This window comes from Falco biarmicus, chromosome 3 (assembly GCF_023638135.1).
Source record: "Falco biarmicus isolate bFalBia1 chromosome 3, bFalBia1.pri, whole genome shotgun sequence".
NCBI classification, from domain to species: Eukaryota; Metazoa; Chordata; class Aves; order Falconiformes; family Falconidae; genus Falco; species Falco biarmicus.
This window is the reverse complement of record NC_079290.1, coordinates 12,013,707-12,038,117: the sequence shown is the minus strand read 5'-3', so window position 1 is coordinate 12,038,117 and position 24,411 is coordinate 12,013,707. Positions and strand designations below refer to the sequence as shown.

Here is a 24,411-nt window from a genome sequence, read left to right as displayed (position 1 = left end):
TGCTTGGAGCTGTCTGTGGCAGATAGGTTCAGCTGGATTAGTGGAAACTGAAATGTGTAAGGCTTCAAATTTCGCTGTGGATCTGAAAGAGCCACTTGCTTATTTGCACCACCATTTGGCCGCAATAATGGTATATTACAGACTGGCAATTCTTCCTGTATTGGAATATTTTATATTAAATAGAATTCTGTATAATTTGACTAATACTCTTCCGTGTGCTTTCCAGTGGACTGAAATAATTGCTACTAAAGATCCTGAAGAAAGAGGAAACATGTGTAATACACTCTTTTCTGATGACAGCAAGGAACACAAACTATACGAGGCCATAAAATTCATCATGCTCTACGAAGTTATTGAAGCCTATGAGCAGATGAAGAACAGGGAAGAACCCCCACACAACCTTTTTAGCCTTCTCCTAGCTCGTGATTCTTCATCCGACCCTTTGAGTTTCATGATGAATCATCTGAACTCCATAGGTGACACTATTTGCCTAGACCAGGTAAGGATATAAATGAAAAATAAATCTCAAAACTTACTCCACCTCTGATGCGATTAGATGAATACATCATACGTCATCCATGGTAGCTGGCCCATTTCTTTTCTTTGGGATGTGGGGAAGTGGACTGAGGATAGTCATTGATCTCCCAGGAAAAAACCTGTAGTAGAGTAAAATGGGGTGGACAGTTTTCTTGCTGGGCCAGAAATAAATGTTCTAAGCTATCACTGAGACATAGTTCAGAACAATGATTCCTTTATATGTAAAATAATTTTAGATTATGCAGGTTTTACATGTTTTTTTGCTTTTCCTATCTGTTCCACCATGCCAAACCCTCTACCATCACCCTGGTTTTCCCCCCTCTTCGTTTCCCATTAGATCTGATGTCTTTTAAGAGTAGATAATGAGAAGTCTGCTAACTGTTCACCTTGATATGTTAAGATATTTTTTTTATTTAGTGCGGATTTAAGTACTGACATCTAAACTCCACAGTTCCACGCTGTAAACAGTTTCACTTTCCAATACGTGAAATTATTTTTCATAATCAATTTGAATTATCAAGTCAACTGTTACATGTTGCAGTCACCTTCAGAAGCAGTTTGATTATAACTGGACAAGTTCTGCTCTGCCTGGCTATGCTCAAGGATATGAGCTTTTTCCAAAGCATTCTTCCAGGTTAAGCAATCCTTTGCAAGAAACATCAATGAAGACGCCAGTTCTCAAGTTTTGTATACATGTCATACAAGGAAATATTTTTCCTTTTACCTATTATGTTTCCTCACGTTGCAAGTGATCGCAGGGTGGCAGGCTTCCCATTGTTCAAGGTGTATCAATCTTTTAACAATAGCTAGTCCTTTCCTGCTCCCCGCTGACCTGCATGATCTGGCTTTGGGAGCAGGTTATGTAGTCTGTCACGTGGAGGAGGGATGTTTCCAGCGTGTCAGGCGTTAACCAGAATATCCGCTACATGCAAAAGAGCAGTGGGAGGACTGCTGGGACATTGAGAATACCCTCAAACTTTTAATTTTCTTACTCCACTTACAGAAGGGCCCCTTTTATTCCTTGTTTGCTGTTTTGAAGCCAGATGACTTGCCTTAACTTGGGTTATCTTGGTTTAGTTTTCTAAGTCTAGAAATAAATGTCTTACAGACTTCTTTCATCTTTAGGTTGATCTGTTTCTTCTTGGATATTTACTTGAAGTAAAGATAAGAGTTTACAGACTGCATAGGTTTAATACTGAGGAATTTCAAGTAAACTATCCAGATGAATACCGAAGGGAATGGAATGAGATTTCTCTTCTGACCGAGGATGACCACTACTATCACATCCCCCTTTTCAGAACATGAAGGACCTGTGACTTTTTTTTCCTTTGTATAATACAGTGAGTGACCAGTTCCAGTGAATTAGGTTTCTAATCGGCATCAGGAAGATTTTGAGAATGCTCGTTAATGATTACAAAATGATTTATGGGTTTATTGTGTAAACATTTTGCTTTCCCATTGCAGCTCAATTCACCATCAGTCAGCCATAAAAGCCATAAAATATAAGCCATAAAATATATTTCTGTACTGTCTGGGGGAAAAAAAAAGTTGTATTTGAGAGCTGTCAGATAAAAATGATTGGACTGCATGACAAAGGTAATGCTGGGGTTTCCATTGCTAGACTAGGGGTTTACTCTGACATTTAAACTCCAGTTCCTAAAGCAATTACTGCCTTTCTCTTGTCTGTCTCTAGCTAGGGAGAACGAATCACAGAGGAAGCAACTCCCAGGGCCCCGCAGTTTATACTCCAGGCTATTAAAGTTGCATTGACTTGGGGCTGCCTAGGATGGGGGGATGTAAACTGGGGCCTCTGTGTCACTGCTTCAGGTCTTATGTGGCTCCTTGGCTTTCTGGAATGCCTCCCTGCAGGGATGGGCAGAGCAGGCAGCTGCAGGCTGTACTTACTTCAGATGTGAAATGTCAGCTCTTAGCGCTGCTATCTGAAGGTGAAGAAGTGTTACACGGGGGAAAATACCCCAACACACACGCGCACAAGACTGCTGTGCCAGATGAACAGAAGATCTGCTTTGTAACTGATGAAAGTACGCAAGCTTTCTCAAAGCTAAAAAAGGCAGTATTAATTAATCAGTGACATGCGACAGAGTTAGACCCATAGCTGCCTATGGTTTTTGTCAACTTGTAAATCCTTTAAGGGCTGATTTCAGCATTACCTGCCAAGATTTCCTTTGCGATTCATCTGAGAAAGCTATGCACAGAACACATTCACAAACACTGCATTTTCAGAAAATATTAGCTTTCTATGCATTATGTGAATTCAGCAGTGTGTATACATCTGCTGTCCTCTGAGCATATATTGATCTCCTTGCCTCTCCTTAAAGATTTCTGTCTTTAGTTTAGACCTCAATGTTTGAGGAAGTCTGTCCAGGACAACTAAATGAGATTTACCTTACTGCGTGGAACACTTTTCCTGGTTCTGTTTTCTAAAAGAACCAGTTGTGTTTTGATTATTTAAAAAATAAGGGACCTTAATTTGAAGAAATATTGAAATGATATAGCAGATCTAGCAAAATATTTTTTAAAAGCTTACAATTGCATAGGCATACAGTTGTATTGAAGAAAGTGGGATATATTAAGAAAGCAAGCCTCTCCTTTCCTTACTCGAGAGATACGAGGGCAGGTAGGTTTGATTTTTAATTCCTGCAGGAGAAAATACAAGCCGGTAACAGGGCCTGCAGGAGCTAAAGCAGTTGCATGAGGTAACAAAATGGTAATGCTTGGAGTGCATGGAGAGTGCTCAGTTCCTTTGTGTAAAGGAAAGCAATTTTATCCCTTACAGTCCTCTTATTTGTGTGTATATGTATATATATTTATAAACACAAACACTTGAGTTCTGTATTGTAAATTCTGTTTCCTGAAAGTTTTTCTGAGATCAGTTTTGTTCAATAATTTGTAGCTTTGAACTGAGAAGGCTTGATACTTATAATAATTTCATCGCATCAAAACCTGCTTATCAGATACTTTATTTATTAACCCCCCCTTTTTTTTCCACTGAATGAAATAATTTGCCTACTTTAGATTTTTTTCTGCTCTGTATGGAGAAATGTTAGAATGCCTGATAGTATGGTATTGTTCTCTTTTGCATCAACGGTAACATTTACAGCTATCAATAAACATGTCTGTATTTTATTCTTGTTTTGGTACAAGCAGAAATACAAAAAAAGGGTGTATTTTTATAGCGGGCTTTTTAATGGTTTGCATATTATTTATGAATAGGAATACAAAAGCATTACAGCTGAAAGCATTAAATTGTCAAAATGTACGTTCTTGTAATCTTGAGCATATTAATAGGAGGGGGTTAATAAAGATCTAACACAGACAGTGGAATTTATCTCGCCAGTTTGGATGTTTGCATCTGAACTAGGTCCCCCTGGGTGCTCTGCCTTGTCAGTGGAAGGCAAGGGCATGTAGTCAGCCAGAGGAGTGGGTCTCAGCAAGGGTCTGGTTCTGCTCACTGACTGTAGTGGGAACTGGCAGTGATCAGCATATATCTCTGCTCTAGATGTTTGAAGTTAGGTGAGATTAATTGTGTCCCAAGAATTCAGAAAGGACATGTTGAAACAGATCTGTTGGCTTATCAGATGTGAGAGGTGCTAGTGGAATCGTGACGGCAACAGAAATTGGATGTGAAGAAAGAGGAGCTTCAGGTGAGGATAATCACAGGTCTTAGAGGTAAATGCAGAGTGTGCTCTATATGGGATCTGAAGAAACACTGAGACAGGTCTGGGGCTGCGCTGAGTTTTAATCAGGGTCTCTGGTAATTTATTTTACATGTGTATAAAGCAAAAATACATTTTTTGTACAAATAAAGAAATATATGTATATACATATATGTGTGTGTGTATACATGTGAAAGAAACATACATAAAAAAGAAAACCATTCTGAATAAAGTGCATCTGGAACTAACTGGTACTATGGAAGTGACAGGTGCTGCAGCATCTTTTCCAATCAGTGGCACAGGCAAGATTGCTATACAAATCCAGAAGTTCACAGTTGTTGCCAATTATTTTTTTGACTGCAGTGTTGTAGGCAGCTAAAGTTGCAAGTCAGGGTGTGTTTTATTATTTATTGCTGCCAATTTAGCAAAAAAACCCCCCATACTGAAACCTCAGAAGTGGGTGCTGATTTTTCCCCACACTTGAAAATGTGTGTTAAGAATGCAACAGAGCAGCTGAAGAAATCTGTTTTGTTATGATGGAGGAAAAAGATGTTTTTAAAATGTCATCTTTTTTAAAAATTGCGTCTCAAAAAATGTGTGAACCATGGTCCATATTTCATTTTATCTCCAAAGAAAAATACTGACAATCTTGATTCTTCAACTCTAATACTGAAATTACTTTTTGTCTAGGTTGTGGCTACTAAGTTGAAGCGAATTAACAATCACCCAGTGTAGTTGGTTGTTGCCGGTAAGTCTGCCTGCTTAGTCTGAGAGTATTGAGTTTAACGTCTCGGATATAGTTTTGAAATGCAGTTTGTAACTTGCCTAAAACTCAGGTTGAAGGTGCATTAGTTTCGTTGTCCAGAAAAATAAAAATATGTCCATTCTCTTCAAAGCACTGAAATGACCGGCACAGGTTTTTTTTTGCCAGCCGTTTGATTTCACTGTCCCTCTGCACTTCAGCAGTCCCACCTGTGACCCTGTTGTGTCAGTGCCATTACGGCACTAGTGTTCTTTGGGGTCTTCATTTTTTGCAAAGCTCCTGATTCTGAAGAAAAGGTAAACTTGGGGTTTTGGTGCCACAGAAGTCCTGGCCCTTCCCTCTTGATTTGTGAGCATTTCGGGGTGCTTGAAGGCCTCCCGGGCAGGAGAGAAACTTTCATTTTGGACTTGATTTCATGAGAGGGCAGGATTCAGCAATTTGAGGATCCCTTGAAATCATTTGGGAGTGGGGCCTGGCATGGCAGCTGGGCTGGAGGGGTGCTGCCGCCTCCCCAAGCAGCATTCGTTCCCGTTCACAGCATCCTGCACGGTGTCAGTCCAACCCTGGACAGCTTGGCCAGGGATGGAGCAGGCAGCTTTGCAGAGGTTTGCTTAAGAGATTTGTCAGAAAATTTCCAAGGAAATCCACGCACCCCAGAGACCAGGAGGTGATGTACCTAGTGGAGACAGGAGATGAATGCAGAAAACTTGCCTCCCTGGGGCTTGGCTGATTTGCATCTCTCTTCATGAACCGCAGAGCTCTGTGTCAGCCGGGGCTGGTAGGTGAGGAGGGTGGCTGGGGCATTGCTGCGACTCCTGGCACAGGGTTGTGCATGCTGGCCAGTGCTGGTGGGAGGGAAAAATGGAAAACATGAAAGAAATAGGGTGGGTCCTGGATGTTTTCTTCATCCAGCACATCCCAATTTTGCATAATTGAAAGGTTAATGCTTTGGACGGGGAGGGCATTTAACCAAAACATCTTCCTCTTTAGTGAAGCGTTTGGTGATAAATCAACGCTTCATTGAAATGTGGAGACAGTGAAGTTGAATCCACTTGTGCAAGTCTGTGTGCAGCAGCTTCTGAAGTCTGTAGCCCAGAGGAGCTAGCAGCTCCCTGTGTCCTTGTCCTGGTTTCAGCTGGGATGGAGTCGATTTTCTTCTTGATGGTTAGTGCAGGGCTGTGTTTTGGTTATGATGTGAGAACAACGTTGACAGCACACTGATGTTCTAGGTTGTTGCTGGGTGACGTTTATACTGAATAAAGGACTTTTTAGTTCCTTGGGCCCTGCCAGCAAGAGGGCTGGCGGACATGGGAAATTGGGAGGGGACACAGCCAGGAGAGGTGACCCCAACTGGCCAAAGGGATGTTCCATACCACATGACGTCATGCTCAGTATATAAACTGGGGGAAGGAGAAGGAAGGGGTGGACATTTGGCATTATGGCGTTTGTCTTCCCGAGTAACCGTTACGTGTGACGGAGCCCTGCTGCCCTGGGGATGGCCGAGCACCTGCCTGCCCACGGGGAGTGGTGAGTGAATTCCTTGCTTTGCTTTGCTTGCGTGCACAGCTTTTGCTTTCCCTATTAAATTGTTCTTACCTCAACCCCTGAGTTTTACATTCCTTTCCGATCCTCCTCCCCATCCCTCTGGGTGAGGGGAAGTGAGCGAGTGGCTGCGTGGGGCTTGGTTGCCGGCCGGGGTTAAATCATGGCAGTTCTTAAAGCCAAGTTCTCTTGTTAAGCTGAGTGTTTTCTCCATGGTAGTAATTTTCAGGATTGTGATACACTGCGTCTTACACATGTTGGAAATGATCAGCCTTTGAGTTTCAGATGCCAAATACGACATTTAGCTGTGAAGGATTTTCTGTTCTTTTTACCTATCCGGTAGATGGCTTCCAAGCATCAGGAGATGTAGTTCAATAAGCTCAATTCTCCTGGCAATTCTTTGATTGTCATGCTTGCCCAGATGATAGTGGTGAGTTGCTGACGGTGCCCTGGCCAACAGCCAGGCACCCACAGCTGTTCGCTGTCTCCCTCCCACACCACCGGGCTAGGGAGAAAATGGGAAAAACAGGAGAAAAGAAAGCTTTTTGGCTAAGATAAAAACAGGGAAATCACTTACCACACACTGTCAGGGGCAAAACAGAGTCGTCGTGGGGAATTTCACAATTTATTGGCAATTAGTATAAGTATTTAATTACAGATTTGGGTGTTGGGAAACAAAACAAGACAAATGTTAGAACACAGGGGGAAAAAACAACCCTCCTTTCCCAGGCTCAGCTTCACTCCAGGCTTTTCTCCCCTTCCTTGTTATCACCGCAGGTCACACTGAGTCCCAGCAGCGAGCAGCATGGGGCTGGGGATGCGTGTGTGCGGGTGGGATGCGGTGATTTCCCTCTGCCCCTCCCCATTTCTCACTCCTTTGCCTCAGTACCAGTCTCTCACAGGTGCCAGTCTCCCCCTTCAAGGGTGTACCTGCCCCAGTGTTGGTTTGGGTTAAGCTGTACAACTCTTGGCAAGTGACATGTTAATTTTATAAAAGTCTATTCAGCTTGATACAACTTTGAGCCATGCTACTGGAAGGGAAAACAAGGAAAAAGTAAGTCTGTGGGGTTTTTGTCTTCCCTTTTTGTTTCTTCAGTGTGCTGTCACACACCACACACACACACACACACACACCCCCTGTATTTCTACAAGACATAGATCAGAACAGAGCAAACGGGTCTGGAGGAAGAGGCTCAGAAGGTAAGGGTTTAAAATCAGTCCTGGAATGATTTGGACCTAACACAGGAGATACGTGGGAGCTCAAGTGATGACCTAATGGTGAAGAAAAACCAGGATGGCAGCAGTGTGAGGAAGAAGGTATGGAAGAGATGTGGCTAAAAGTTAGCAAATTCATGGAGGAAAACTTAGCAAGTCCATGGATACCTTCTAACTACGTGTGAACCGCCAGTCTATGACTATGACTGGAGATGGGAAAATTTTCCAGTGTGGTATCCACAGAAGGTGTACTTGCAGCGGTTCTTGTCCCGCTGCCTAAAACATGATATATGAATAGATCATGCCTGCTGTAATTGAAGCATCTCTCGGCTACCCTTTCAAAGTAGAGGACTTGGTGCTGTGAGTGTTCTCCAGAAGTACAGAGGTGTTTCTTACCTTTCCTTTATTGATGTCTTCACTTAAGTCTTCCTCTCTTTTTGTGGGTCATGTCCTCACATCTGGCTGGCATTTATGGTGCTTCTGTTGCTGCAGCAGCAAGGGTGATACGGCCGAGAAACACTTCAGCCACCTTCGGTTGAAGTTTTGAATGATACATGAGTGAAACCACTTGCTCTTGTTTAACAGGCCATGAAAAGCCCATCTCATCAGGGAGTGTGGCTGATCAAATCGGACCGTATATCTGTCTTCAAGGTCACCAAAGGTATATTCAGGGAAATGTTGCTGAACTTCCTCATTAGTCTTCTCAAGTTAGCTTTGAGCATGGGAGCTTGTGTGTCCTCAGTGATGGACATCTAGATGACAATATATTATCTAAATAAGGAGAAAAGTGGGAGTCAAAGTTTAGACCCTGAGCATACCCCACAAGGTGAACTGCTTCACATCTTACAGGTGCCACAGCATTTGATGTGAGCATAACTCGAGAAAGCTGCAGATGTAAGTATCTGGAATGAGACATTCCTTAGAGTTCCACCAAAATCATGTGCACACAAGCAAAACTGTGCAGTAACCACCATGTGATGCTCTACCTGGTTTAGTAGCACAAGGCATCCATGGGTATTGGACAAAAGATGTAAGCAGATCATGCTGGCTATTTAAAAAAAACCATGTAAACTGCACAAAGTTTTAGTTCTCTTCTGGGCAGTTCCAGAAATGTTTCTACATCGAAGTGCTCTTTGAATTACTTAAAGGAAAGAAAAAAAAAAAAAAAAAAAGGTGTGACAATTCAAAACAGTAGAAATGTTAGTACAGAGGTATTTGAAAAAGGGATCAAAGACATTTTTTCAAACTGCAGCTTAATTAAGGGACTTCACAGCAGCATTAGTCAGAAAAGCTGGTTGTAACATTTAGTCCCCCAAGTGTAATTAATCTAAGGATACAGAGTACTGCACAGAATAAATATTATACATTCAGGAATCAAATTATAGCTGTGTGAGTTACAGCTGCTGGTAGCCCAGGACTTTGAAAATGCAAGGAGAGGTGAAGAAAGGAAGGAACATGATTTTAATAAGAAGAAAAGAACACCCTTTGTGTGGAAAGCCACCAGCCTATTTATTGGTGGATATTTTATTGCCCTTTTTTAAAAAAAGACATAAACCTGAATCAAACTCCAGCACAATTAAGTGCATGAAATACCAATTTTGATGAGTATTCTCTGTTCTTTTCTTTGCCACCTAGGCAATATCAAGTAGATCAAGATGCATCACATAGTAGGCAAAATGTACTTTTTTTTTTTTCTTTGCTTAAAGGAGGATAGATAGAATTCTGTGGGAGAAGGTATCACTAAAATCTCTTCATACCATAGTCCTGAAATTCCTACTAACTCCATACATGTGGCAGCTCTGCTCTGGAAATTTGCTGGGAAGAGGGAGGGATGCTACCAGCTGTGAAGGTATGTAAAGGAAAAACAAAGTCACTTCTACTTCACCTCTCTTTGGAAACACAATGACTAGAATAGAGGTGCACAGCAAGCCTGGGGGAGCATGGGGTGGAATTAGGCTTGAGTCATGCAGAGCAAGGGGTAAAGGAAGCAGCACAAATGCCACGATACAGTGATAATGTGGTTGCCTAATATTGTTCAGTAAATATGAAAATACTTGATATTTGATCCTGCATGCCCAGCCTTCTTTATGGCTTGCTTTATTGAAGAGTGCTGGGGGATGAGAGATCACTGCTTTATTCTCATCTGACCAATGAGCATCCTTTTCTGTCCCGTCCCTTGCAGTCCCAATGCCCTCCCGCTGCCTGACACCGTTTCTCACAGTGAGCGATAAGCTCAGGAAACTGTGGTCAAATTCCTTGTACAAGAGCACGTAACACAAATTCACACATTATTTATTGGCATCCTGATGACTTTAAATAATCACTTCTTAGGTTCTTTATGATCTCTGCCTTCATTGTTAGCTCCCGGGTCCCTTCCAAAATGTCTGTGTGTAGGGGTGGCTCTGTTTGGCATCTGAGAGGCTATGTTCTAAGCAGCACCTTTTCCAAGGTGATGAGTACTTTGGGATGCTGGGAAGTCTGCCTAGCTGCCAGGCTAGTATCTGTCCTAAACTGAAGATTATTCTGGTCAACTTGGTCAAAACTCAATGGTAATCCATGCATACTCACGTCACAGAGACTCACTATTACGTAAATGAATATCAGTATGTTGACTGTACCTTTGTGACCCCTAAATGTGAAATATTCATAGAAAAATACATGGATATTAACAGGGAAGTTTCATGACAACTATATTTTTGAAGCTGTTGAAAAAAACACACCATAGTTGTAGATAATTTTAGTGCCCTAGATGCATGTAATTTAGTAACAAAGCAAATGATTCCTCTGAGATGCTGCCAGCAATTATAAATTCCCAGTTTCTTGCCAAGCATTAAAATCTGCAGCCCTCAAGTGGAGCCACTTTGCCTCCTGCTCTTACAAATTCAGTTAAGACAGCTGACCTCTTTGGGTTTTGGTTTGGTTTTTTTTTCTTTTCAGTTTTGAGGAGGCCGATTGGAAAGAGGAGTGCAGTGGCTACCCTCTGGCCTCAGCTTATATCAAGGGCACAAACAGCAGAGAGAATCCCAAATATTTCTCTGATCTCTGTCTGCAAGGTGCAAGATTCCTGGTGCTGTATTTCAGTCTTGGCATATGACCTGGGAGTCCTATTTTGTATTTATTTTTTTTACTAACAAAAGCTACATAGAGCTAGGACTTGACACTGTCAGTCTCATCTCTCATCCTGGGCTGATTGATGTGCACCAGGTCATCACAGATATTTTGAATTTAAAGCTGTGGTCTAAAACACAGTTTAACTGGCATCTAGTCTCTCTGTGCATGGAAGTTGTACTGGGTCTTAAGAGAAGGTGGGTTATTTGCTGGAAATTGGGATCTCAGCTGTTCAACCTGCTTGATACTCTTAAACAAAACTAAGCAACTGATACTTTGATAGCAGTAGGATTGTTTAGATTATGGAGTTACATTAGTAGGTTAATATTTCACCATTTTTGGCAGTTTAGAACAGTAATGCAAAGTAATTTGGAGACTTTTTATTAGAAAAATAGGAGTTCTTGAATGGGAAAGAAGAATGTGGTCCCATATCTCAGGTCCAGCACACATTCCATATATATGCCATCATCTCCTAGGTGGTACATGTCCAGATTTAGTAGTGCCTAGTCTCTTGATGTACCCCTGCTGAACATAGCACCTGGCTTGCCTGGGTGAGCTCTTCTGATGGGGATCAGATGAGAACTGCAATCCCAGAACCTGCAACCAGATGGGAATCCCTGACATTAATTTCAGGCCTGTTGCCTGAGGAAGGCATGCATCAAGACAGCAAATGCCGCTCAAGCTCCTTCTGCAGACCTGAACTAAGAAAAGGTAGGATGCGACAGGATTATGTCAGTATTATAAAATGCAAGTGAAAAATGAGGTTTCTATCTGGAAATGCCTCTTTTGCCAGACAGGAAAGCACCTAGTTCAGAGTTTACCAACTGTTCAACCTGTTCTTTTCCCAGCATTTGAGTCTCAGTGTGCTTAAATTCATTGGTGTTTGAACAGTGAGACTTAAAGGTTAAGTATGGACATTGGGCTGGACTTGCATAATTTTATTCTAGTTCAAAGGACAACATGTTTTTCAGAAAAGGTATTAAATTTAATCTTAAAATCATTGAGTAAGCTAACCCACTGCTGAATTATCTATACTTTTAAGAGCATATGACATTTTTCAGCTGTATGACTACATCTACCAGTCACTGAACCCTGATACACCTTTTTCTGTTAGACTGGAAGGCCAAACAGCAAGCACTGATTTTCTTAACAGAATGTGATCAAATCACCCCTAACTTTTCCTTGGTTAAACTGAACAGATACCACTCATTGTAAGGTTCATCTTCAGTCTTTTCATCTCTCCCATGATGTGATTATGAACTCCTTCTTCTTGTATTCCAAGTACTACGCAGGGCTTAGCATTTGAATCAGTCTTGCGTGAGCACTGTATAAGGAGAAAATAATAGAAAAATTCCATTTCTGCCTTGGATTTCTCTGTCTTCACGCCCAACAGAAGCATCCTGGTTTTTAGCTGAAATGTAGACGAGCGTTTTCCACACTCCAAGGCAAACCTGTCTCTAACTGCAAGGTTGGTCTGAGATGCAGCCAGCCAGTCCTGTCAGAGGCTGATAAGATGGGCAGGGAAGCACCAGATAGTGACAGCATTTTAGGTCTGGGATCCCACAAAGCCTATGGCTGCTTCTCTCTGCACATGTTCTGCTGCAAACCATTGGGGACTGAGGGAATTTACTGGGTCCTAAGGATTATGGCTATTTTTAAGCATGACAGCAGTACATACGCAGCTAGCTTATGTACTTGGTACGTTTTATGTCTCCAGATGATGTGTGTTACCATAGAATGTTGCATATAAATGACTGCAGAACTTTGGACCGGGTAAATTAAGGTCAGCTAAACAGAAGCAGGATTTGCATGTCCTGGGTGTGACAGGGCAAATCAGGACCATAAACGCGGTTTAGCTTTTTCTGTGATCTAAAAAAGGGGGTCACACCGTAGGCTTGTGTTTGGATTTTTATGATTGACTGATTCCAATAAAGATACAAATAAGCCTAAGATAGAAAAATGGTCTAGCAGCGGTCATCAAAAAACAAATACCCTAAAAGTCTAGAGAGACAAATGAAGAATCCAGACAAAGAAACAGAAGAAGAATGTAAAAACAACACCAGATCAGTTATCTATTGCCAGAATGGAGCATCACCCCAGATGACTAGTTTTCCCAAAGGCAAAGAGAAGCAGCAGCCCACTGTTACTGTACCACTCATCCTAGGCATGTAAATTCTGCCCTGAAAAGAGATGGAAAGGATTTGCTCCAATGCTACAGAATTACCAGCATCTTTTAAGTCTTTGCACTCTCTGCATTTCGAGTGTTGACAGGCTACTGGAGCGCTACACTGTTCAGGCTCAGTCTAATGAATCAATCTCAAATTACAAGCAGAGTCCTCACATTAACCCAGGAGATTTAAGAAAGGAATAAAAATCTTTTAACTGGAAAAGCTTCTCTACAAGCGTACAGATAAAGTTTTCCAGGTCTTTCTACAGGACCTTGCAAGTCTTGCTCCAGAGCGATTTGTCAGCAATGAAAACTGTAGACAAGAGGTGAGGGCGTCTCTCTGACCAGACTGAACTCCTTGTTGTGAGCTGGTGTTCACCAAGAGGCAGGGGGTTAAGATTTAAGAATGGATGACCAGATGGTAACAGCATCCGAGTCTGGCAGTGCCAAATATTTGCAGATGTTACCAGAAAACAAATGGCAGAAACATCCTGCAACTTCTTCCTTTCATGAGTTACCATCAAGTTGTTCTACCTGTACAGGCTTTGGACATTTGTTTCAGAATGTGCTAGGAAGATCAGGTGCATGAAATAATGGGGATCTTACCTTTAGAGATTGTCTGCATATATATTCACATAAAATACATACACCCGAAGCGAAGAACTGGGCGAGGCGCATGGGTGGACCAGCAATGCAGCAGCCTCCTGGCTGGAGCGGACTTTCCCTTTACACCTTCCGTAAGCAATGACTCACAGCTGCTTTGAGGCTTGTTCTCTGCTGATGTGAAATCTTTCCCTTCCGTTTAATTTCTTTTGTTTGACGCAGCTTATCTGAATAACCCAAGAACTTTAAAATAAAACCTGTCTTGCAGGGAATGTTTCCTTATTATTTGTGCGTGGTAGGTGTGTCTCTTCTGCCCATAAAATATTGAATTCATAGCAACTTCTAAACCTTAAGTGAGGGATGGGAGAGGGTACAACAACTACTTGCTAGGCAGATAGACATGCTCAAACATTCACTATCTTCTGGATGAAAGTGCTAAGCCCACAATTCTATTGTTGCAAAAACCCACAAAAAGCACTAGTGTTTCAGAGAGAAGTATGGAAGGCTTTGGCTTTATGTGGAGAATAATAAAGCGTACAGAATACATCAAATTAGGAACTAGTGAGTTCCACTGCCCACAGTAAATTGTGACTGTAAATACAATCTCTGTTCAGATACTACATGGATCCACTGGAGCACAACAGGAACTGCAATATACTTCATGTAAAGGACCTGAAGGTATTTCTTGGGGTACCATCTCCTTTACACTGTCATTTTTGCTTGCTTGACATTTTGACGACAGGATTGGAGGAAAATTCACCCTTTAAAGACAATGCTAAGATTAATTTAGCACTTTTCTCAGGACAGGATGAACAGCTCCAGAAAAAAACCACGTAAATCCTATGTCTGGTCTTCTGCTGTGCTGAGTTTCCAGAAGACTCACTTCTTAGATACACTCTTCCTTGAGAGAGAAAAGGCTTAAGGACTTTTCCCATCATAAAATCTCCAAATACAAGCAGGCCACTAAGCCTCAGATCCAGCCACCAAGTGGATCAGAATTGGGTACGGGTTTCCAATACTGTCGTGCTCAGTGCTGCTAGCTCATCCCTGAAAACAAGCTTCAAAGGAAACCTGTATGAGGAGTATCTCAGTCACCCTTCCGTGCCCCAGGAACCTCAGACCAGCCAGCCCCTCACTGCGGAAGGCTCTGATGGGCTAAATCCATCCCACAAACAGTATAATGCGAGCAGCTTCCCTCAATTACTACCTGAGGCCACCGATACTCTGTGTTCACTTTACATTACATATGGAATGGCAAGGACACTCCATTTTCCTTTCCAGGAGAGCGTACGTGAATCTGTCACTTCTAGGGATTCTCAATCTATCAGTGAAATGGTCACGAACCTAGCTGGAGTGGTGAGGCAGCCTCCAGCTCTAGTGGTGCCAGCTCCAAACATGCAGACAAACACGTAGACAAGAAATAGTAGATCTCATGGGGATTCATATCAGTTGGGGGGGTGGGGGTTTAAATTCACTATCTTCAGAGGTAGTCGTTGGTATTGAGAGCAGCAGATAAAGCAAGGATTGTTTTTAAAGGTGGTGATGAACGCATATGAACTGGTCATAGCGTGGTTCAACTTCTTGAACTGTCTGGTTCAAATTGCAAGATAAATCTGGAGTATCTTCAGGTGCTTGTCTTCTCTGTTTTTTCCCTTTTTTTCTTCAATGCTAACTGAACAATATGTGAGAATTTTGAGCTTTTAATGCCACTTTGAGAACGTCTGTTTATTTATTACACTGCATTTCAGGTACAGGATCAGTTTGGCCTCTAAGTGGAAGGACACACTTGTTTACAGCAGACTCCTTGTGCTGAGCAAAGGATCACAGAGCAATTTTATACTCACTTGGAATATGCCCCTGCCATGGTTTAACCCCGGCTGGCAACCAAGCCCCACGCAGCCACTCGCTCACTTCCCCAAACCCAGAGGGATGGGGAGGAGGATCGGAAAGGAATGTAAAACTCAGGGGTTGAGGTAAGAACAATTTAATAGGGAAAGCAAAAGCTGCACACAAGCAAAGCAAAGCAAGGAATTCATTCACCGCTCCCCATGGGCAGGCAGGTGCTCGGCCATCCCCAGGGCAGCAGGGCTCCATCATGTGTAACGGTTACTCGGGAAGACAAACGCCATAATGTCAGATGTCCCCCCTTCCTTCTCCTTCCCCCAGTTTATATACTGAGCATGACGTCATGTGGTATGGAACATCCCTTTGGCCAGTTGGGGTCACCTCTCCTGGCTGTGTCCCCTCCCAATTTCCCGTGTCCCTCCAGCCCTCTCGCTGGCAGGGCCCAAGGAACTGAAAAGTCCTTGATTTAGCATAAACATCACCCAGCAACAACCTAGAATATCAGTGTGCTGTCAACGTTGTTCTCAAGCCAAATCCAAGCCAGAGCCCTGCACCAGCTGCTAAGAAGAAAATTAACTCTGTCCCAGCTGAAACCAGGACAGCCCCCCATTTTCTTCTGCCCTGTGGCAGTTCAGCCACCAAGTGCTCACAGTTCTTCAGTTTTGCTTATCTGAGGATTCCTGATTTTTCCTCTGCAAAAATGGAAAGAAACCACAAAAAAAAGGAAAGGGAAGAAGTTTACTCTAAGCAGAGGCAGAGTTGTGTACTAGCCAGTTAAGTGCAAGAAATAACTTAATTAAAAAAAAATAAATATATATTTACCTATGAAAAAGGGAGAAAATCTTTATTTTAATTGGGAATGGCCAGACTGCCTCCTGGAGAAAATACAGAGAAATTCAAGCTAAAAACCTGGAAGCCCTGGAGGATTCTGAAGGGGAGATCAGCTACAAGGATTTATGTTCTCCACCAATAACATAGGAACAATGTGTGATAAAAATCGTGAGGGGGTGCTCACAAAGGTTTTCTCTGCTGGAAGCTCTCTAAGCCATATTCTTTTCCATGGAACACTTGTCTGTTAATGCCTTCCAAGCAGATGCAATGTGAGGCACAAGATATAAGAAAAGCTCATTATACCGACCTCCAAAGCAGCTAATAATTAATAGAGAGAAAGTGTTTCACAGGACAGTGGTAACTTTCTGCACACAGCTGATCAAGAAACCAATACAACACACAGCAATCACCGCTGTCATGGTTTAACCCCAGCCAGCAACTAAGTACCCCACAACTGCTCACTCATTGCTCCCCACCCCTGCCCAGTGGGATGGGGAGGAGAACTGGGAAAAAGGTAAAACTCGTGGGTTTAAATAAAAGCAATTTAATAACTGAAGTAAAATAAAATAATAGCAACAACAACAATTGTAATAAAAAGGAGAGAGAAGAATAGAGGAATAAAACCCAAAGGGAAAAAAACCCCACAAGTGATGCACAATACAGTTGCTCACCACCAGCTGACCGATGCCCAGCCAGTCCCCCAGCAAGGATCGGCAGCCCCAGCAAACTCCCCCCAAATTATATACTGAACACAATATTCTATGGTATGGAATTCAGTTCATTCAGGTCAGCTGTCCTGGCTCCGCTCCCCCCCAGCTTCTTGTGCACCTCCTCACTGTCAGAGCATGGAAAACTTGAGAAGTCCTTGATTTAGAGTGAGCACTACTTAGCAACAACTAAAACATCAGTGTGCTATCAACATTATTCTCATACTAAATCCAAGACACAGCACGTACCAGCTACTAGGAAGAAAATTAACTCTATCCCAGCTGAAACCAGGACAACCTCATGCCCAGTTTATTTTTTCCCTCACTATTTTCTGTGCAACCACCACAGAAACATTGAAGTGAAGACTTTCTGTAAACTTGTTACACATTATAAGTTTCAAATTAGATGCTAGTATTTCTTTGAAGGGGAGGAGTTAGCATTAGGAGATATACAAAAGAGAGTTTTTGATCATATCTAAAGACCAGAAATAATTTCATAACAGCCTTTAAAGTGTGCAGGTCCTTCATGAAGGAATGCAGGGGATGGAGACAAAACTTGACATGAAGTTAAACACTCATATTCACTGCCATAGTAAACTACATGAAAATCAACAGATAAAATGGTATCGAGGAATTTCACCTAACAGGTTAAATTCCTTACTCCTGTTTTATCTGTTATTTTCTATATTTCTGTATATAAGTTATTTCCTGAGTGTGCATGTTAGTACCTAGTTGTATAAATGCAGTAGCAGCAAGCTGTTTTTTACAATATCAGGTTGCATTTTAGAGCACCGTTGCATTTTATTGTTCCTTGTTAACACTGGCAACATTCACACTTTGTCTACCTATCTGTAGGTTCAATATTGTATTTCCAGTCTTTGGAATCATTTAAGGTAAAACTATAGATGGAAAACCTCAGTATAAAATTCTCAAGCACCTAGAAACTTGGTTACCTCTTCCTTTCTTCCTGTATTGGTCCTGAGCGAATTTTTATCACAACATTTAGTCTGTTTAGACATCATCTTCCACCCTTGTGTCTTTTTCTTTTGTTACCAACTTTATTGAAATTTCTCAGATTTAACATTCCCCTTCAACGGTCTTGATTTTTAAACATGGAGCTAGCTGAAACATCATTTTACTCACACAAGTGGACAGTAGAAATCCACTTGAACAACTTCACCACATCCCTGTGCAAAAGTGGCAGAACACTATATGCATTAGTCTATTTTCTCCTTAGAAGTGTATCACCCTACTTGCTGGTCACATTGCATGAGGTACATTCACTATCTCTCTTAAACAGAAATAGAAGACACGGGTGACCCCTTAGCTTAGTTTCTTTTTCCCTTTGCACTTTATGAAAGTTTAGCTCTAGTAGGAAGGAATTCACTTCCTCTGTGAAAACATAAATCAGACATGCAATTTAAATTCAAAGAACAGACAAAAATAAGGAAAGCAGGTAAATAAATGCTTAAAAATTGCGTGTCAGCGACTTTTTTTTTTTTTTTTCAGCCAGTAAGTGTTCATTAATTTGCATTTTGTCCATTTTAATGGTCTTAGTGAAGTCCTGAATACTTTGAACTTGTGTCCTCTCTGCCTTATTAACCAAAGGTTGGATGGCACATGGCATTAAACCCCAGTTTGAGTATCAAGACAGATACTCACCAGCTCTCTTAAACATGAGTTTCAAAAGGGCTTACTGTCTCAGTCTAAAGCCAAGTACCCACCTGAAGCACTTCTGGCGCTCTGCAAAACTCTGGCATTGCTGTGGGTGAGTCATCTCCCAAGCAGCATTCTCCTTCCACACTGGTATGCTGCCATATGGCTGGAAACCTGGTAGAGCTGGGAACCAGCCACTTTCTGAACGTAGATGATCTTCTGAAGAAGTGGTATTTATCAGTAGCTGGAAGTTCACTGAGATGATGTCTCTGTGCTCTTCACCACCCAGCTGCCTTCCCCTTTACTCCAGAGCCTGCCTGGACCCCACCATGAGACTCTCAGGAATGGATGGACCAAGGGCACCTGTGGCTCGTTCAGGCCCATGCATTCAAGGAGAAGGATGAGGAAAAGCCCTTCTAAAACTAAAGAGGGTGATTTATGCTCTTGAAATTACAAGCTCTTTGTTCAGTTTTTCTGACTACAAGATAATCACCATAGATTAATTTTAAACACCCACAAGGAAATTGTCTTTTAAAAGAGCAGTTCAATTTCTTAATATATTCAGATGCTATTGCCTCCAAAATCCATTTAGAATGCAATTTGCTACCATTATTCCATAGTGACTAGTGTGTACTCTAATAAGAAACTTTGCTGCTTGGTGCTTGGACCATGTAACTGTTGTGCCTATGTAAGTTAGAGTGCAGATCCTGCCCAAACCTACGTTCCAAGATGACAGCCTTCTCAGTTCATATGTCAAAGATCATTTTGAATCAGAACAGCTTTTTCCCCAGCCGTCAAACTAATTTTGGTCAGTCACTGAAGCAGAACAGGAATCCTTAGTCTTTGAACCCAGTGAGAGGGACCACGACCATGAGATTTGAGGCCAAAAGTAATTTCAGACAACGGTCATGTCATTTTAAAATAAGGGCAGAGACAGCTGCAAATCCTGATATTATCAGATTGCCACGTCAAAGAAGAGTTTATCAACGAAACCACACAAATAATGCAGGAGGAGATGACCAATGACAGCAGGTGATAACAACGATACTTTAGAATTTCATTCAGCATTAGCCCTGCAAACACTCCCTAAATCACTGAGGTGTCTTTGGTAGTAGCCTGGGATCATTAAAATTACTCGTAACTTTGCTGTTGATATCTGTTGGACTGAGACTGAGACATAACTCCTGCCAGGTGAATTCACATGTGTGAATTTAATCCAGGGCAACTAATTTCCAAATGACCTTGTATCCCCAGAGTTAGTTCTCCCTGCTTTCTTTATGGGACTTCAAATGTTCAGAGCTCCGGAGCTTTAAAATGGCACGTTGGCCCTCTGTAAACTCTTTAAAATGTGGAAAATTAGGTGTCATTGAGCAGCAGTCAGAAAGTTTACCATTCAGCAGGGTCTTACACTGCAGGGAGCCTTGCCAAAGCCACATTATTCAGAAACAGCTTTGCTCTGCTTACTCCTTCTTGTTCCAATGCATATATCTGACATTGGATTTGGGTGGCTACAGTAAGGGGACTTCACTGTCTTCCCTGTTATTTTAGGGTCAAGAATTCTCAGCAATAGTGGAGTAAACCACGCTGCCAAAGGGAGTTACCCCAACACCTCCCAAGAGAAGTGCCATAGCAAAATAAGACAGGGAGAGGAAAGTGAAGACAGGGAAGATGTTAGACAAGACTTAGGATTTACCACCAAGGCAAAGCAGTGAGTGAAAAATATACACAAATCAGCTTTGTATTAGACTGACTCTGGCTCAAAGCAATGGAGGCTGCTAAAAGCCTATGCAGAAGCAAAAGTGTAGAAGAAACAAGGTTAAAAAATGCCTCTTTTTTTTTTTTTTTTTTTACTCAGTAATGTGAGAAATACACACAATTTTTTGTTTTTTAATCAGATGCCAAATTACATTCAACTGACTTGACTAGGAAATGCAGAAGTAGATGGTATTAATCCAGGGTGGGGGACGGACACAAATGAATTGAAATCACAGCTAGCTGTTTGCCTGCTAGAAGTTCACTGTGGCATTAAAGCTTGTTAAACACTTGTTAAAAGCAAACTATTCTAGCATCAACTAAGAAATGAACTAGTGATATTTTTGTGCTTTCTTGTACTTGAAACAGCAGCAACAGCTACATATCCTAATAAAAGTAGGTATTTGGGAAACATTTAAATATAGGTAAATACTATTTTACAATGGTGGCAAGTAATTTATAATCTAAATGCATGTGTAGCTTTCTACATGAGATCTTCAGTAAAGAAATCCATAACTTCAAAAAATAATTGAATCAAGAATTAACAAAGTTCATCCATCAGAATTATGGAGGAACTATTAGCTATAAAGAGATAGATATATGAAAGACATGTAAGTTAAAATATGCAACCACTTTTCTTTAGGAATATTCTTGCTAGGTCTCTTGTCTCTTTAATTAAAGTTAAACATTATACTGATCTTATTTATCTTCTGTCTTTTTTCTACACTGCTTGAGGAGATGGCTTGGAAGAATCCAGTTCCTGTTCTGACTGTTTGGGTGGTGGGGTTTGTTTTTTTTTTTTTTTTCCTCCTTCTGTCACAGAGGATGTTCTGATTTACTTGTTTAATTTGGTAGTGGATGTCATTACTGCTTACTGTAATATGGGCTTCTTTGTGTTTCTGGTATTCCTTTGCTATTCCTTGGGTGTGTGTGTGTGTGGGTGTAAGGCAGTGAGCTGCTGCTCAGAGACTTAATCCTACTGTTACAAACCCGCACAGGATCTCTATTTTGATTCAGCATATCTCATGGATCAGCTCAGCCCTTCTATAGAAATACTATTTTTTTAACCAAAAGCTTTCTGTATGAATTAAGAAGGTTTAAGAAAAGTACCACAGTAAAGAGTTTATGCTGTGGCTGAGACTTACAGTCTACTTCTTGGTGGAAGCCAGTGTAGGTTGCCAGCTGCACTCAGAGAAAAAAACAGGTTTACACCATCCACAAAGCCAATTCTAGTACCACAGCCAGCAGAGGGGTAACGGGCAAGGGCTTCGGTAGCACTGGTCTTCCTCAGTGAGGAAGGCTGATGCAAGGTCAAGGCAGAAATGGAGAGCTGTATCTTGTCAGGAGGCAAGAACCAAACACAAAAGACAAGAACCAGCATCAACAAGTAGGAGCCCAAAAAGCTGGTCAGCTGGAGAGTAACTGCAGAGCAGGCATAAATACATTCCTTGTTTCAAGCAAGTGTTTGCAAGAGCAGCCACATTTAAGCACCTCCAAAGGCTTGTTCATTAGGTAGACTTAATGAACATCAGCTGAGAGGGATTTCTGCCAAATGAATGGATCTAGGTCTTTTGATTAATGAACTAAAAAAGATCTTGAGGCTGATCTGTTGACTCATTAGAGTAAAATGCCACTTTTTCATTTATAGAACAGTAAAGGGGACTCATGAATTTCAGTGCTGTAGCAAAAGTCACTTAGTTTCTTGATTTTTGACAGTAAATTACAATTTTTATGGTGGAGCTTGCATACTCTGAGAGGTCTTTGGGATGTGTCATTCTTTCAACTCAGCTGAAGGCTGCTTCTCTTGATGCCTTGACCTTAATGGCACACTACATCACCAAATACATCTGACTACAAAAGACACCGCTCCTTAGTTGGAGCCAGGCTTGCAGGTTTGCCATCAACACAGCTGATGAGGGTGCTATCTCTGTGCTCCTTGGTGGGTGCGCTGGTGTTTATCACATATCCTAGCCAATGTGATGGATGCAGACATGTCAGACTCACTAGGCAGAATGCTGCAACTCACCACTTCATCTTGATCACTTCTCTTGGCAACTCCATACAGCCGTTTTGCTTCTCACTGTTGGTCTTTCATCTGCCTTATTACTCTCAGGTGGTCAGGCAGATTCATGATCTTCCTCACTCAAGAGGAAGTCACAGCATTTCAAAGGAGAAGCTGGTAGCCTTGCCACCAACTGCATGCTTCTCAACTGAGACCTGTGTCAACAAACCCTACTAGCAGAAATTTTCCCTGGGAAAAAAACAGCCTGATGTTGCAGGTCAGAAGCTGTTGTGTAGCTCACAGCCCAAGTGCTTTCCCTAGACATGCAATCCAGCTCACAGGCTGTTTCACAGCTGCATTCAGGTAACTTCAGAAGTCTACTGATAGCAATGAATTCATTCACACTAACAGGGAGTCAGTTTTAGCAGCAGCAGTGACCACACTCTTTTATACAAGCAAAAAGCTCCTTTTTTTCCTGCTATCTTATGAAAAAAATACCCAGTTGTTTTCTTCTTTACAGTAGAAGAAAAATGCATATGTCTTTTGCAGATTAAATGTAAGACCTGGAGCAGTAACTCTTAATGCTAAACCTTCTCTGCAAGCTGAAAGAAAACTGAATATTCAAGCAATCAATAAAGGAAATATATATTTGATACTATGGGTGGAGAAGATGGGGCTACCTCCATATGTATGTTTCTCCAATTTTTGTCTCATAAAAATGCTGGCATTTTGCACTTAGTATCATGATTTGGTTTCTGCAGACCTCCCTTTCCTCTCCTTTTTTTCAAATGTGGAAACTGGAAATGAAAAAAGGAATGAAAGACACAAATTGTTCAGGGAGCTTTAGTTAATTAATTGAGCCAGTACCAGTGTTCTTGGTCTGGGCAACAGTCAGTAGGAAGTATTACTGGCTTACTCTGACAAACCAATTATACTGACAGTATTCTAAAAAAAAATCTGTGTGTATTTTCCAATTAGGGGACATGAGCTGTTCTTTGTTTAAAAATGAAAAAAATTAGCTACCTCATATTGCAATTTCTTTAAATAGTATTTTTGTCAAATACTTAGACAATATATTTATTCATTTTAATCTTCATGCATTTTCAAATGTGCAAACTAAGCTTGTTCAGAAAAACCATGAAGCAGGTTTTTAAAGGTGACTTTTCTTTTTGTGAAGGCTTGTTATTTTAATTGTTTAGACTGGTGCATCATGAAAAATAGTGACAGTTTGTACAGGTTATATTGATTTGATTCACACATGCTCCATTTTCTGTTGAGGGGACTGAAAAAAACCACCCACTGCACCAAAGCCACAACCTACATATTTTTCTCAGTCATTTAGAAAAGGATCACAGCGTGCGGGAACTGCCTTTTTGCTTGACAGACAGCAGCATGCCAGTTTAGAGCTCACTTAATAAAATATAAAACCGAAAACTGTGAAAGCGGAAAGCAGCATGTATATATACCTGTCTTCATGTACAAGGTAGGAGACAGTATTTCTAAGACTACTTCTTCAAAAACTCCAACATGGGGAAAAAAAAAAGAATAAGAAGAGGCCAAAACCCCACACAAGTAACATGTAATTACAGAAGTATGTCACGGATTTTGTATTGCCCATTTGACTTCTACTGCTGGGTTTCCCCATCTATTTTCTTCTGAATGGTATTCCCCTATAGTCACAAGCAGAACTGATCACAGAAAGGTTTCTAATTGTACTTCTGAAAACTTTGGAGTAATTTTCAAGTTAGTGCACTGTAATTAGTTTAGCAAAGAAGATGACAACTGCTGGCAAGCACCAACATGCATAAAATCAGGTAAAAACACAGTATTTTTTCAGGGTGTCTGATGGGTTCTTTTTGTAGCAAGACCTCAGTTGCTAGCATCCCTTACCATAAAGTACCAAGTACAAAAATATTTCAGACCTGCAAAATATGATCTCTTGTATTACACCAAATGTCTTTGTTGTCTGTTTTCATGAATTTTTAAAAGCATGGTAAAGCTGCTTC

The 24,411-nt window shown here is 41.3% G+C and overlaps 1 protein-coding gene across 9 annotated transcripts in view; it reads left to right on the top strand.

The window, feature by feature from the left end:
- Positions 1-24,411, top strand: part of OTULINL (OTU deubiquitinase with linear linkage specificity like) — a 51,201-nt gene that overhangs the window by 22,686 nt on the left and 4,104 nt on the right. For 7 of the 9 annotated variants that reach the window (XM_056331112.1, XM_056331110.1, XM_056331107.1 and 4 more), the window contains 2 exons: positions 227-499; positions 1,663-4,385. In XM_056331112.1, coding sequence (XP_056187087.1) covers positions 227-499; positions 1,663-1,842 — 453 coding nt within the window. In that variant the 3' untranslated portion in view covers positions 1,843-4,385. Of the gene's footprint in view, positions 1-226; positions 500-1,662; positions 4,386-4,904; positions 5,117-24,411 lie in introns of those variants that run through there. The other 2 variants (XM_056331109.1, XM_056331108.1) reach the window with 2 other exon arrangements.